Source organism: Caretta caretta, chromosome 11 (genome assembly GCF_965140235.1).
Source record: "Caretta caretta isolate rCarCar2 chromosome 11, rCarCar1.hap1, whole genome shotgun sequence".
Classification (NCBI taxonomy): Eukaryota; Metazoa; Chordata; order Testudines; family Cheloniidae; genus Caretta; species Caretta caretta.
Window position 1 is genome coordinate 63,784,791 of NC_134216.1, and position 16,480 is coordinate 63,801,270.

A 16,480-nucleotide genomic window follows, 5' to 3' on the forward strand; every position below is an offset into this window, starting at 1 on the left:
TTACAAAAAAACAAACAACCCCCCACCCCCAACATTTATTGGGGAAGGGTGGGGTTTTTTTCCCTCATTAACTGTAGGAGTTTTCTCCTCCAAACCACACTGGTTTAAAAGTAGGATGGGAAATATTCAGTCCTGAACTGGTGATGGATTTATGGTTCCTTATCTCTCAAACCACCACCATAAGGCATATAGATTTTTCTCATGGGAATCCCATTTCCCTACTGGGATACAACACTTGTTTCTAGCCCAAGCAGCTTGGTAGACCTTATCTTACAATGTCAAAATTGTGACTTTAGATGAATTTAGAGCCCTCTTCTTCTGATTCCCATGCAGTTGGACTTACGATAATTAAGGTTCCTGGTTTGGAGGTTGAGGGATAAATACATGAATTGCCACTAAAAATGTTTAAAACTCTAAAGATTTTAAACATATAGATTTTTCCATAAAATGAACGTAGATTTGAAACTCGGTAGGACCATCCTTTCTGGGTTGTGCATGTACACTGCGTCCGGGAAGGGAACCCCAGTCCCTGATTGGGGCCTCTGCGTGCTACTTCCTGCCTCCTATGAAACCTCTAGCCTGTGGGGAGAAGGGGAGAGCAGCACAAGGGGTGTCTGTGCAATACAGGCGCTTATGGACCCTAGGGAACTATTAAAACTGGATGAGCTGAACAGCTTTTCAGTCTGGCTGAGGCTAGACTGCGTAAACTGGGCTCGTTTGGCGGAAGTCACCTCAGATCCCGTCTACACTAGGGCTCCAGTCGGCAGAACGAAGAGTTGTAACGCTTGCCCCGCCTCAGGGGGCCGTACGGGAACCCTGCGGACCGGCCTGAGTCAGTCCCCTCTGCGGCACCTTTCACCCCCACGCGGGCTCGCTCCGGCCCAGGGCCTTTCCCTGGCGGCTGCGGGGATTAGCCCGGCGTGCTGGGCTCTGGCACGGGCAGCAGAGGCGCCCCCCGGCCCCGGCCCCGCCCGGCACAGCGGAGGCGCCAGCCCGCAGCGGTCCCGGCCCGCCCCGCTCTGCAGGCGGCCGTGTGCGGGAGGGGCAGCAGGAGCGGGAGCAGGGAGGGGAGGGGCTGAGGGGGGCGGGGCGAGGGTGGGAGGGGGAGGAGCAGCGGCGTCCCGGATCACGCGACACGGCGGGCCCCAGCCCGTTCTTGCCCTCGGATTGGCCGCCCGGCATCATGTGACGGGCGGGGCGTTTCTCCGGGGCTCCTGGGAAGGCGGCGGCGGCGGCGGCTCCGGCGCTCGCGCTCCATGAGCCGTAGCTGAGGCCGCGGCCGGGTGCGTGGCGGGATGCGGCGCGGCGCCCGCCTGGGAGCCGCGTAGCGGGGCCGGGGGGGCTCCGGCCGGGCCCCATGGGGAATACCGTCACCTGCTGCGTGTCGCCGGACGCCAGCCCCAAGCTCAGCCGGGCCCGCGGCGGCGGGGCCGCGCCGGGCCCCGAGCGCCGGGCGGACGCTTATCAGGTAGCGGCGGAGGCCGAGGCGGGGGACTCGGATCCTGGGGGCGGCCCCCACCTGCAGCACATCAGCGACCGGGAGTTCCCGGATGGTGAGCGGCGGCGCGAGCGGCCCGGGGGGGGGCGGAGCACAGCGCCGGGGGGGGGGGCCGGGGGATATGGAGCGGCACCGGGCAGGGCGAGGGGGTGTCTCTGCTCGCGGGGGGCTGCATGTGGCTGCGCCCTTCTGATGGGGGGGGGGGTCTCTTGCGGTGTGATGGACCTTGCTTCATCCTAGTCCGGGAGGGAGCCCCCATCACTGGGGTGGGAGGGGGAGATGTTGCTACCTAATGTATCTCTCCCCTATTGGAGCCCCCCCCCCGCTTTCTTTGGGATGGGTGCCCGTGGATACCCACCTCTGTGCAGTATCGATGGGCAGGCTGCAAGGGGTCTGCCAGGGCGACTAGGTGCAGCATACCATCTTCTGCCCCTTGGGTAGATAAAGACCGAATCAGTTTCTCGTTTGGGCGTGTTACTGCTTTTGAGGCACTCTGAAGATCTGTGCTGTCATCCGTGTCTTAATTTTCTTTAGTGTTGCACCGCTCCCCTAGATGGTCTTCTGTAGATCATGAGGAAGCTGAAACAAAGATTCTTTGGGTTTTTCTAAATTTTATAATTCTCACAGATTACTGGGTTTTCTTCGTTTGCTAGAACAATTTATTTTTGGCTTGAAACTAAACATGCAAAATTTCAGGTCAAAGAACTTTTCTTAAGGAAGTTGGGGGGGATCAGAAATAAGGCTTAGAATGGAAAACTGCTGACAAGCTTAGAGGGATGTTGTTTGTTTGCAGTCTGGTCAGTGTCTTAAAAAAAGTTAAAAGTTCTACAGTTTAACCTGGAATTCACTGTCAAATGTGTGGTTTCACAAGATTTTCCTCCTAGACTGTGTGTGGAAGCCCCACCAAAGCTGGAGAGGCTAACTCAACAGAGAAAACAGTGAAGCTGGCTGTAGACAAGCAATCTCTGAAGAGTTTTTCTTTAAATTTTAGCTGCTAGTGGTAATATCAGTAAGTAAAACACTTTCAGGTGTAAGTGTTTTTTACATTGATGATAGCCCTTTAACTTTGGAGTCATAACTGACTTCATAAACTTTTGTGGAGCTGACAGTAGTTGCTGCATTCCCAATATCTGTTTAGCTGAAAGGAGGAGGAAGAGGGTTGGAGGGTAAGGGGATTATAAATTACAAAGATTGTGTGTAATGTGACACCACCCTGGGAGACAAGGACAATTTATAAACTAGCCCCACAGGGAGCTAAATTACAGCAGTAGACACGTTGCACTGAAAGTCCATTTTCACATAGCTCTTGTGGTTCTACACTTACTTCCCCATTGGCTCAAGGATGCCAGATGTTTAACTGTAATCTGAACAGCAAACTTGGGTGTGCTTGTGAACATAATTCTGTAGTGAGACAAGCGTCGCAGGAAGTGCGGCTACTCCAACGAGACCCTGCCCCATGTCCTGTGCAGCTGCAAGCCTCACTCCAGAGCCTGGCAGCTGCTCCACAATGCCATCCAGAACCGCCTGGTGAAAGCCATCGCACTGTGCCTGGGGGAGGTCGCTGTGAACTGCACCATCCCCGGTACTGACAGCCAGTTGCGACCTGACGTGGTAGTCACCGACGAGGCCCAGAAAAAGATCATCCCTCGTCGACGTCACGGTCTCCTTTGAGAACAGGACCCCGGCCTTCCGCGAAGCCCGAGCTCGTAAGCTGAAAAAATACACCTTCCTGGCCGACACCCTGAGAGCGAAGGGCTACAAGGTGCAGATGGATTTCCTGATCATCCGAGCCCTGGGTGCCTGGGACCCCTGCAATGAGCGTGTGCTGCGGACCTGTGGGATCGGTCGACGCTACGCACGGCTCATGGGGCGCTTCATGGTCTCAGACACCATCCAGTGGTCCAGGGACATCTCCATCGAATACATCACTGGCCACTGACAGTACCAGGAGGTGTGAGCCGGAATGACATCGTGCATCAATTATGAGAAAGGGACTGAGAGACTTTTTCCATTGGATCATATGAACTGGAACCATAAACTCACTGGACAGTAAATCTCACCAAATGAGGGTAAATCCATCCTCATCATCGTATCCACTCATTATACTCCACACCTGAACATAGCAATTATATGAACAACATACCCTCATATCTCAATGTCTGTACTTTGATCCGTTAACCTTTTACCCCCAATTGGGGATATTGCAGTTATGTATTCCTTACGCCATCCGATCCTAAACTGAGTTTTGTACCCCTTGATAATCTGTACCTTATTTCCTGATAACCGGAAACTTCTATGCCTAAACTCTGTACCATTTTTTTTATTTTAACATCATCTAAATAAAATTATTAAATCTGTTCTTATCAGTTTAATTTCTAATCTCTCAACTGCACCTACCACTGAGGAAGAACTGACAGGGTCATGCTGTGGTGGGAATTGTTTAGACATCACCTGATGTCTTACTGGTGCTGCTGTGTGTGTGTGAACTTCAATTCAAATGCTATTACACTCAGTCTTTCACATTTCATGACTTTCTGCTTGGCATCTTTAACTTCTGACTTGTATAAGAAAGCTTTGCCATCCCATTTCATGATTATAACAACCACCACTATGCAAAATACACACAGTTTGAAAGTGACAGCATGTTTTGCCACCTGGTGTGTAGGATTCCTGCAATAACATTTAACATTGGTCTTCCATTCTTGTTCCTGAATTTTAGGGACACATTTTTGGCAGTCATTTAGAAACTGGTTGCAGAGGAGTGTGAGAAAACTGTCAGAAATAGGACGTTTTAACATCCATGGTTCTGCACACGGGACCATATGGCATAGCTGTTTTTATAGAAATGAAACTAAATAGAACAGCCAACTTCCAGATTTCCTCTGAGACAGCTGTGTAATGTGGCAATGGGAAAAGTCACATTTACAGTTTAGGAAAAGGAAAATTCTAATCTTGAAAGAAACTGTTATGGAATCTATGAACTATTTCTCTCCTAATTCTTTTTGGGTGGGAGTGGGTGGCCTAAATTCTCTAATAAAGATTCTAGTAATCCGAGCAAAAATGCCTAAACTAAATAAAGCTGCTCAGAAATAAGGGCTGTGTTTGTCTGAATCTCTCAACTACATAATCACTTCAGTTTTGATCCAGTGCTGAATAGCTATGGTAAGCTTAAGTGTGAGTTCATCCCAATGTTAGAATTGGCCTTGGAGAAGGGAAGCATATAATTTTCTGGGTTTGCAGACTATTATGACAGTCCTGTATAATCAAAAGATAACATATTAGCTATTTAACACAGATTGGCTTTGGGGTTGTGGAAATTTTGATCTTGAGGTTGGACATAATTCTAGAATTTGTGATGAGCACAAATTAGACATGTTATAAGAGACTTTCAGAGGCATAGTTATTCACACAACATTGCTCTTAATTCATTTTTTATGTTGCCTTTGGTAAGTTAGTCTTCATTACAATAAATTACTGACTGTTTCCTATATCTATTAATATTATTGTGTGTCTTGAATATATTTGGTTCCTGTTCATGAGGCTGCAAAACAAAACTGAATTGTCCCAGGTAAATTTGGAATGACAGTCATGCAAATAGATGTACTGTGGGCCACCACTACAACTGTATTTTTTAAAGCATTCTGAAATGAGTGAGTAACTTTAAAATGTGACTTCAGTAGTTACAGTAATATCTTGAAGTGGTTCACGTCACACCATGAAGGACTGTCAATATGCAAGATTTTAAAAATGAGCGTTATGAAGGAGGGTTTCTCATAAAGGTTCAGATTGTGCAGGTATCAGTATAATTTAAGTCTATAAAATGACAAGCTTTAACTGTAGCTGTTGTGTACTAGATACCTGTATTTATCAAGACGTTGAAAGATGCTAGCTTTGTCTCTTGGCACTCAAGACATACAAGCATCCACTATAACTACACAAGTTCCATACTTTTGACTATTACAGCATTCCTAATATTGGTTGGTTTGCCCCAGCAATTTAAGGCCTTACATGAAAAGGGTTTTATGAAAGGAGTGATGTGATGGTTGAGGATGCTTCCAGTTGTACTAGTAACTGCTGGGTTGGAACTTATTAGCCAGTTTGCCTTTCTCTAATGATTAAAACAATTCAAGGGACAGAAGTAATGGTCATCCCAACAATTTTTTTCTGTCAATTATTCTCAAGGTTTTTGGAGCGCATTCACTTACTGATTACGCAGCAGGCAGCTAGTGTTACCAGATTTGCCCGTTACTTTGGTGTACACTCATTTATTAGGGTTACTCTTCGGGGCTGGAGGGGGGTGTTCTGTAATTCTATCAATATACGGCTTGTGTCAGTTGTGTTATCACACGGAGTACTACTTCTCCTTTCTACAAGTTCCCTCCCAATGGAGCTATCCTGCAGCACCGAGGTTCCCCAGGGCTGGGTTCTTCCAGCCCCAGAATCTCTCACACATACGCACTCTCACACACGCACACACCGTGTTTGAGAGAACTGGGGTAATCAGCACTCCCAAGCTGACCCTTATATGTCCCTGGATGGTAGGCTGGGTCAAAGAGCACCTCCAAGCTGTCACCCTCATGCCATGGCACTGCACTGGAATAGAGCTCACCTGAGCAGGCCGGGTCGAGCAGCACTTCTAAGCTGCCACCTTCATGTGTCCCAGGTTCAGCACGTCCCTATCCCCACTTTCATGTCACAATTGTTCTGGTAGTAACCCACTTGATGAGCAAACTCCACAGGATTTTTGGGTGTTGCAGGGATCTTTAGCTTAAGTACGAGGAGTGTTGCTGCAGAGTGACTGAGGAAGCCAAAAACCAGCCACATGGAGTACGGGGGAGAGAGCAGCAACCAGCTTAACCCTGAAAGTTATTTGTTGCCAGGTAATAACCATACGAGGGGAGCCAAACAAACAGTTTTTAATATTTAAATCTAACTTAAATTTGATTCTAAAAGTCAAGTTTAGAAAACTATAACTGATCACACAAGTCAGGGTCAGAAGGCTATACCTAGAGAGAGCAAGAGAGCTGAGTTCTCACCACTCTGTGAAGCTTGAATTGATCGGGGTTCCCAGGTGGTGGTGGTCCGGAGTGCTGGATACAGGCAGAGCCCCCAGCATGATCAGTCAGGAGAAGGTGAAGTTCCAGTGGAACTGATGCAGATGTTGGATACAGGCATTAGAACACTTACTTGAGCATGGGCAGGGGTTTTTGTAGGGAAAGAACAATGGTTCAGGGAGAACACTAGATTTGTTTATGGGTCAAGTGATGGCTCAAGGGAGTATACCAAAGTTATTTTGTTCAGGCTAGACAATAGGAGCTGATCACTCCTGGCTGTGGGTGGTGGTCCTTCCAGGGAGCTCACAATGCAATTAGGCAGCTTCAGTATTTTGGATACCAAAAAAGGATTTATTACTGGAATTGGTCTGATAACTACTGAGCTGGGTGTGTGCAGGTGTGGGTTCATTAACATCCGGAGCAGAGGTCCCCCATCATGCAGTGCTTTCCTGGTCCCATAGTTCAGTGCGGTTCTTGCCTTGGAATCTCTGTTCTCCATTCTGTATGCTAATAGGGATGCCTCCCTGTCCCATCTTCAGTGCAAATGAGGCTAGGGGAGTTTCCTCGTCACCCTTGTCCGGAGGGGTTTAGGTGTGGCTCCCACTGCCTTTTCATTGCTTTTTATAAGTCTTTCTTCTGATCAGCTTTGGTTCAAGCAGAGGCCCGGGGTGGGGTGGGGTGGGGTGGGGGAAGCTTCATGAATCAGGCTGGATACTGTGACCTTGTTCCCCAAGAACACAGAGCTGACAGGTAACACTAGTGTCTGAAAGTGACAATAGAGATATCTTGCTCGATTTCTGGCTTGAACAGAATTCTCTCTGAAGTGCTGTTTGGCGGGACGATGACAGTAAAGCAGGGATTACACTTTAAATCCACACTTTAACACTCTTGCCTTTATTTTGCTGAAATTGAATGTTTCAGTGGCAACAGGAACTTGACAGCTAACAGCTGAGACTTAGCACTGTTAACCTGTTAGCAATGGAGCGTGGTCGGTGGTGTGGATCATTGGACTTCAATATGAATACTCATTAAATTTAGTCATTTAAAAAGAAGTTTCTGTATTTATTGCAGGCTGATGGCTTACAGTCCTGATCTGAGATCAATCGATTTGTGTACTCCTAGGGAGGACAGTATGGCGCACTGTCCCAGCGAGGATCGTTAATAGCACTACTTGCATTACAGGAATCAAATCCATGTGAGAAATGCTACATGTATCAAATCTGAATGCCAAACAAGTCAGTGCTAACTTCTTAAAAGCACTTTTGGAGGATATATATGGGGAAGAGAGGAAGCTGAACAGAAAAGGAAGAGAAATGAGAAGTAGATCTGAGATAACCAGCACTGGGTTGAACTAAGAACTGGGATAACCAGGAATGGGGAAGAGAACCAGGCAAGATCAGAGAGGCACCAGGTGGGATGAAATAACCACTTCAGGTTAAGATGAAGATCAGGGCTAACAAAGAATGGAAAAAACATAGTGCAGGGGAGAGAGAAGTGAAGTCTATCTGTTTAGGATGAGAACCTTACTACTGGAATACAGCACAGTACTTGGTTCTTGCTTTGACAAACCTGTCATCCTATTTTCTTCCCCTTTGTCAGCATTAGCATAATTTATCTAACTAGTCAAAGGCCCATTCAAAAGATGAAGGCTCTCCAGAGGAGTGCAGAAACAGTTCCCTAGCTAGAGGAAGGCATAATCTGGGAAGACTCTTCCTGTTTTTTCTTCGTTATCTATTCAGTGATGAATATACAGTGCAATAATACATTGACTAACTATGGTCTATTCGCAAATCTTCATTTCAAATTTCTAAGCACTATTCCATTTTCTAGCATAACATGTCAGCCTAAAGCGTGTGGGTGTTTTGCTGTTTTTGATCTTAGTAAAATTGTTTGCAAGCTCAATAAAAAATATCTTTTGATGCAAGGAGTCAATTTTTCCCCATGCTGGCAACTGCTGGCATCAAAGGCTTAACCAGCTTATATTGTGTCTTATTTTGTGGCTCATTGTGTGTGAAGATCAGTAGTGAAAGAACTGGTGCATTCAGTTGTCTGCTGAGGTAAAAGATGAAGTTGCTAATGGAAGACAAGCTTTGCTTGACACAATCGCAATCTCTTTTGTTTTTGTTTTTTGTCTTGTCCATTTTGTGCTATTCAGGTTTGCTGTCCTGTTTGCATTCTGGGTTTTATCCTTATGATCTTCTTGCTCTTCTCTTTAATCTCTCCCTCTTGTGATCTTCTATTTTTCCCAGAATTACAGATGGTGTAACATGTTCACACACACCTGCAGCACGTTGGCTCAATTCTTGATGCCCTATACTACCTAAAATGCATCTTCCTGGTGGTAGGTACAGTAGAACCTCAATGTTACGGACACCAGAGTTACGAACTGACCAATCAACCACACACCTCATTTGGACCTGGAAGTACACAATTAGGCAGCAGCAGATACAGTATAGAACTGTGTTAAACGTGAACTACTGGGGATAAAAAGGGAAAGCAACATTTTTCTTCTGAACAGTAAAGTTTCAAAGCTCTATTAAGTCAATGTTCAGTTGTAATCTTTTGAAAAAACACCATAATGTTTTGTTCAGAGTTAAACGTGTCAGTTATGAATAACCTCCATTTCCAAGGTATTCCTAACTCTGAGGGTCTATTGTAGTCGACACCTGATCAGAGGTCAACTTGATGAGTTCCCATTGGGTAGGTGGAAGTGAGGGGGTGGATTGAAATGTCTTCCCCATGAATGTACTGTATCCACGTGGTAGTTGACCACAAAGAAGAAAAAGGCCAGTGTTGTGTACCCATTTTATTTCTTCCATGCTTAGATGATACTAGTAACCAAAGCAGCTTTTGTTCTCCTCTCCATTTTTCCTCCATTAAATTCTGCAAATAATTCCGTAAACAGGGAATCTTATGTGATATGTTAATCTGTCTGTGGCTTGTATCTACAGTTCCAGTTCATAAAAAGCCAAGTGTAGTTCATATGGAAAGGCAACTTATTTTATTAATTTATTATACTAGCTCTACTGCCCTGTGGATCATGCTATGTGGAACTCTTTTCTGGCTATAAAAATTCCAAGGAAGAGTGCTTTTCATGTAACTTTGGAAATGCTAGATAAAATATGCAACAATAAGAGCATACAACAGTAGCTTGGTTTGATGAAACTTACAAAGTAAGGGAAATTCAGGATTAAATTTCAACTCTGCTTTGTCCAGATATTGTGTGAGCTCTGTTTATTATCTCACTCAGAATTGTAATTCCTCTCATCTTAAATAGGACTTACTCCTTTTGATTTTTTTTAAGACAGACTGATAGACCCGTCATAGGCTTACTTAAAATTTTTTGTTACTGTAAAGTATTGACCCTGCTGCAGAAAGGGGGTGGGGGGAGGACGCGGATAGCAGCAGAAAAGTGCATAAGAATGGGAAGAGAAAAATCAGTGGAATAAACTTCAAAATTTAAAGTAGGAGGAGCTTTTAAAATAACATTTCAGGTCTGCCTCCCACCGTGACTCCCTCACACTGAGAGCCCCTTTCCTTTTTTGCCTTGTTTAGGTGGCTTTTGTCTTGCTTCTCCCTGCCCAGGTCTCACATCCAGAAGCAGCAGGGGGAAGGTGGCTAAGAATGTGTAAGCGTCCATGGATATCACAGAGCCTGCTTAGAGCCTGCAGTGGTTTCATGCTGAAAAAGCTGGCTGATGGGAAGTGGGTGGGGACCGTGAGGCTTTTTGCTACTGGGTGTGGGAGCTAACTTCAGGCCTTTGACAGCACTTCATTTAGGAGCTGGGAAGAACAGGGAAGTGGGGCTGGGAGTGTGGGGCAGAACATTAGTGTGAAATTGGCTCTGAGATCTCGGATACACATCACTCGCCTTAGAACTCTAACTACAGCTATATTTCTCTTTATGGTTCTGGGGTAACTTTTTTTTTCATTATTTTATTCCTTATCCATACAGATGGAACTGAGAATTTTAAAAAATATTGTATAGAAATAGATCTACAAAGGGAAATAAAACCCTATTTCCAGTGTCCGTAAGGAAGATAAACTGAGAACCCACATCAGAAAGAAGGTGATGGCTGTGCTCAGAGAACTCTACTAGCATAAATTCAAGCATATAGTAAAGCAAGAATACTAAAATTAATAAGGTCATGAGTGTGGATTGATACAAATTAGGATTTTTAGATAAAAAAATCCCAATTTGAGCCTAATGAAATTCTGTTGAGTTGTTAATGAAACATAAAGCTGCCTTCCACTGCTGGAATTCTTATAAGACTCTTTTACTGTTTTTGTGCAACATTATAGATAATCTGGCTCAGTATCAGTTGTGACAAGAGCATGTCAGGAGTAAACCCTTTACACTGTTGAAATTGAGCAGCCCGTACTAAATTAAAAAAAAAATTTAAACTAAAAATGACATTTTTATCTAACCTCTTAGAAAACAAAATGTTAAAGGCTGAGCAGTTAGGCTACCAACAATCAAAACAACTATGAAGGGAGAATTTGGATTGGTGCCTGAAGTGACCTTTAAAAAGAAATTTGAAAAGTCCTCTAGTAACTTTCATAAAAGCCTAAGCCTCATATTTTAAGCATATAAAATTTTTACTGAGGGAAGTTATTGTTGCATTTTCACTTCACTGTTTAAACTGAAGTTAAGAAACCCCACAACCTCCCCATAATCAGATGGCCTACTATGGAAATTCGTACGTAATACACTGCATTATTTTAATTTTATCGATAGAGACTAGATTAGAGGTGGGCAAACTACGGGTGTGAGCCAGTAAAGGATGGTTGCTTTTAGAAGTCATGTGATCTGCCCTGGGGTGGGGCAGGAAGAGATGCATGGAACAGCAGCACTGGTGTTTGCAGAGATTACGGTTTGCTTGGCTTTCAGACTACAGCCATTGTGAGGAAGATGCTCATAAATTAAAGTGTTGTAGAATAATGAAGCGTGATCAGAAACCTACTTTAGTTCCATGCCACTTTAGCTGAGCAGGGTGATCCAATAATTTGAGAAGCTGAGGCACTTGGTGAATGAATTTTATTTTCCAAGAAGTAAAGGAATGGGAAGAAAGCTTTTTTTGCTAAATTGTGTATTTTGCTTCTGATTTCAGGATTAAATCTCTTAGTAATTTTGTAGTTACTATGGTTGTGATGTACACTACAGTGACTTGATTTCACAATTGCCTGGGAGCTTTCCTTTTTCCTCTCCACTTCAGATTGTGGGCTTGACTGAAAAAAATTATTATGGGAAGACTTTGAGTGTTTTGACTTCTGGTCACCAATAAAACTAAGAAGTTCAGGTTTTTTTTTCCTCCCTGAAATTCTGTGCTCTTTCAGAAGATTGTCCCTTTACTTCCTCCATTTGCAAGGCCACTTGTCAAGCTTGATGATCTTTTAGTTATCGTGGAGTAGTAGCCAGACAATGACTTAAAAGTACATCTTCTCCAAAGCTGAGTGTGCTGGCTTCTGACTCACAGATGCTCCATGCATAAAGGACTCGGTTTGGTCACGAATCCACTGTGTTACTAGCAGATCAGCCCTTTCCATGGGTTTTTCTCTCAGTGCACTCCACTTGCTTTTTTGTCTTCTTTCTCACTGCTCCTGATGTCCTTCCTATGTTCTGCTTTGTTCAGCACCTGTGCTGTTGCTCCTGCTTATAGCACTTGCCCAGTGACACAGATGGAAGTACCAGAAAAGTGAAACTGCCACAGCTGACCAGTTTTGTCCTGCTTGCACTGTGCAGGAGGAACCATGTCGCTGTATAGATACCAATGCTCCATGGCTGCTCAGATGGTAGGGGCTTTGGAGTGGTGAGCTACCAAAGGCATCTCTTCCTCCCTTGCATTCTCAGCAGCTTTGGAGGAATGCAGCTCTTCTGTTCCTGCTAGTCCTTTCACACTACTCAGGGGATGAGAAGCTCTGGTACCCATGCAGTCCTGATCAGGTGTTGCTGGAGTTTTGTCCCAGGGGCAGCACAATGTGTTGTCTCAAAGTGATTTACTGGTACGTGTAACTAGAAGCAAGAGGGCTGTATCTGTATTTCTGGTAGTACTTTTAGCATTCTGTGTTACCTTCTAGTATCTAATACTATGAAAGGCTATCGAGACTGGCAGAAGAGAAGAATGAGGAGGCCAAAATAATGGAGGTGGTGTGGGGGTCAATTTAACCCAACAGAGTGTCTTGTCAGTTAGACAAACACCACTTTCACGAAACCTTAGAGAAATGAAAGAAGCAATAGCGGGTATATCTCATTTGGCTGACTTAAAAAAAAAAAAAAAGAAACATTACTCTTTGGTCTTAAAACTTTTCATCCCATTTTTCATGGAGATATTGCTCCATTATGACGCATTAAAGGAGCTGTCCATCCAGTTGTCGTCTTTATGCTTTAAAACCATGATACTTGTCCCACAGCCTTTGTATTGCATTGACTTATAAACATCAGTTTGAACTGTGATACGCTATACCGTCTGCTTAGCTAATGATGAAGTGTAACTTGCATGGTAGATGAGAGGATTAGCATCTCTTAATGAGATACAGAGCACTTCCACTTCTGGGTTGCTGCTTTTTTCCATCCAGGCTGGTAGTGACTGGCAGTCAAAGTAGCAACCATCTTAGCCATCCAGACAGTCACACATAAAATGTGTTGATCCTCGTCCGTTTCGTAGTGGGCAGGTGTCCGTCACACAAATCCTCAAAATATTAATGTGAAGTATTAAAATTAATACTCTTGTTGACAATCCTGAGCATGGAAACAAAGGAATTAATGGATGTAGAGGGTAAACCACCCTGTCTTCTAGAGGCGGTCCTGGCAAATTGTTATAGCCTATTGTTCAGGACTATGAGGAAGCTTTTCATGGGCACCATGAGCACTAAACTGTGTGTGTGTGTGTAAAATTGTACCAAGAAATTTTGGTTTAAGTTTTTAAAAAAAAAAAGGGGGGGGTGTCAATTTTTTAAATTATGACCTGTTTGAAGTGGGAGGACTGGAAGGATTAATAAAAGCAAAAAAACCCCCCAAACCTTCATATTGCTAGAAGAGCTCTTTATGCACCATATTTGTATAGTAAGGTTCAGAATTACACTGTTGTGAAACTTGCTGTGTTCAATCCTGGACTAATGTCAAAACAATACTGTTGGACTGTGATCTGTGATGTTTTAAGCCAGATATTTGGCGAATGTCCAGGGATAGAAACCAATGTAGTGTGCCATTGGGGAATCTCAGTCCTTTCATTCGAGAGGAGTCGATTCGCCTAACCAGTAACTTGACTTAAACTATGTCTAAGGTTAGAACACTATAGCAGCACACTGCTGTAGCACGTACGTGTAGACACTCACTACAGCAACAAGGGGGGTTCTCCCAGCACTGTAGTTAATCCACCTCCCTGAGAGGTGGTAGCTAGGTCAATGGAAGAAGGTCGGCTTAGCTGCATCACTCAAGGATGTGGATTTTTCACACCCCTGAACGACATAGCTGGATTGACCGAACTTTTCAGTGTAGACCAGCTCTTACCATGACACATGAGGAACAGATATATTATGGGTAGATGCTACGTAGTACAGAAGGCTTGTATGTATGGACCTGGGGAGAATCCAAGGGAGATGCATGACGAACTGTCACATTATAGTAAGATGTATTATTTTGGCTACTAGTTATTTAATCAGCATTTTAGTATGGGGGTGGCGCCGGGATTAAGGGTGTAAACAGTTTAATCTCCGGTTTCAGAGTAGCAGCCGTATTAGTCTATATTTGCAAAAAGAAAAGGAGGACTTGGCACCTTAGAGACTAACACATTTATTTGAGCATAAGCTTTCGTGAACTACAGCTGAATGCATCCGATGAAGTGAGCTGTAGCTCATGGAAGCTTATGCTCAAATAAATTTGTTAGTCTCTAAGGTGCCACAAGTACTCCTTTTCTTTTTAGTTTAATCTCCCTTCACTTTTTCTGGGGAAAGCGTATGGGGCATTTTAAGTTAGTTCGTACCCTTGAAGGAGTCGCCAGCACGTTGTTTTGAGGTATTAAACTTCTTGGTCCTGGTTTGTATAGTTTATGTACTAAATGCAGCATATGTTGGAAGAGGGTTTGTCAGAGTGACCAGTGTAAGTAGTCAGGAATTTTGTGTCTTAGGGTGTAAGAGTGTAGTGGTTTTTTTTAATTAAAAAAAAAAATAATAGTCCCACCAGAACATACATGAATTGGATCATGAGGCATAGGTTGGTATTTCTACAGCATGAATCCCTCAGAACAACTGTTTCCCCTTTCATAAACATAGTGCCAGTTTGATATTAGCATGATGTTTACACCCCTTCAGTACTACAACTTTTCCAGGCACTATGCCTGTCTGTCTGCGTGAGTTGTAGATTCTTTTCTGATGTCTTTGATTCATCATGGCAAGAAACTTAGCAATTTTAATTCTGACGTTTCCTTACTTGACTACTTAATCTACATCAGTGTTTCATAGATTAGTGGTGGAGCAGGCTCTCGTGTTCATTTCTGACTGGGTAAGATTTTTAAAAGTGTTCTCCCCTTCCGTCTCAAATATTCATAAACATTTCCTGATTACCTAAAATTAATCTAAGTTTTATGAGATTAGTTTTCCACTAGTGCAGGCAGAGATGTAGTTTAAAAGCCAAACTGCTTTTTAAGTATTTATCCCAGTTTGTGAAACGGCTTTTAAAGCCAGGTTAGCTTGTCCACATGGTATTCTGGGAATTGTGCATCTGGCATAGCTTCTATAAAGGCAGGACTAGTGATAAGATGAAAATCAAACAGCTTGAGACTAAAGTGAGACTTGAGCATGCTATCGCTAAGTAAAACCTTATTTGAAACAGATGCGAACCACCCTCATAGGAAGCAGTATAGTGTGGTGAAACAAGCACCAAATCGAAACCTGGCTGGCTGGGAATGGGAGTGTGTAAGCAAGAGGGATCTGACAACAGCAAGTACCTTTTCAGCTTACTCTGCTTTCCACAAAATAGGATCTCCTGTACTGGGATGGGGGAATTCCTGAAGTAGGGGATAACAGGAGATCGCTTCTTAGCCCTTGTGATAGCTCCAGCAAGAGGTGGCAGATCTTGCCACTTCTCAGGACTGATGCTATTTACTCATATCGGGCAGCTTTCCTTTGTGGGAAAGGAAACTTTACTAAAGTGAAAAATCTGTTTTCTTAGTTTCTTCATTTTTTGTCCTCTACCCTAAATAACCTGGCTTGTAAATTGTACCTCCATTTGCTTATAGTTTTAAAACTGGTAGTGTAGACTTGATTTTTCTTTGGGACATTAAGCTAAAAAGCCAGGATTTTAACACTGGCTCCTTGATTTGAAAGCTGATACCGCTCTCCAAGAGTCGGACAACCTTCAGAATGTTCACCTCAGCCTCATCAATAGTCATCCTTACTATCCCTCCGTGGTGATTTCTTCTCTGTCCACCCCAAACTGAAATTCCATCTCTTTGTCCCTTGTCTTTCAGATTTAGCCTTGGAATCAAATCCATCTGACCACCCCAGAGCAAGCACAATTTTCCTGAGCAAGTCCCAAACAGATGGTAAGCGAACACTTGTTTCCCTTTTTGAAAGGGGGTGGGAGAACAATGAAAAATAACTGGATATTTGAACTGCGGGTCAAGCTGAGTTTTAGAAACATAAATTGCCTTTGTATTTAACCTTAGTCACAGTAAGGAGTTACTAGCTTAAAAATTTGCAACTCTTCATAGGCTGTTTTATTATGACAATGCCATTTGTGCTTTATTGGTATCAAACATCAGGAGATTCAAGCTTCTTGATTCTAGTAGTCTGAGAGAACAGGTTTGCCTTATCTCATTTTGGTATTTAGTTGCAGAAAACAGTTGTCTTATGACCAGGGCTTGAAAAAATCCACTTGCAAGTGGGAAGCTTGACCCGGGGAATGATGGGCCGAAGCCATGAATTCTGTA

The 16,480-nt window shown here is 43.9% G+C and overlaps 1 protein-coding gene across 1 annotated transcript in view; it reads left to right on the forward strand.

Annotated features, from left to right (window-relative positions):
• Nucleotides 1-1,219: 1,219 nt before the first annotated feature.
• Nucleotides 1,220-16,480, forward strand: part of CCNYL1 (cyclin Y like 1) — a 50,429-nt gene continuing 35,168 nt past the window's right edge. Inside the window, exons 1-2 of the mRNA XM_048869473.2 lie at nt 1,220-1,553; nt 16,019-16,093. Of these exons, the coding sequence (XP_048725430.2) occupies nt 1,358-1,553; nt 16,019-16,093 (271 nt within the window). The 5' untranslated portion in view covers nt 1,220-1,357. The remainder of the gene's footprint in view (nt 1,554-16,018; nt 16,094-16,480) is intronic.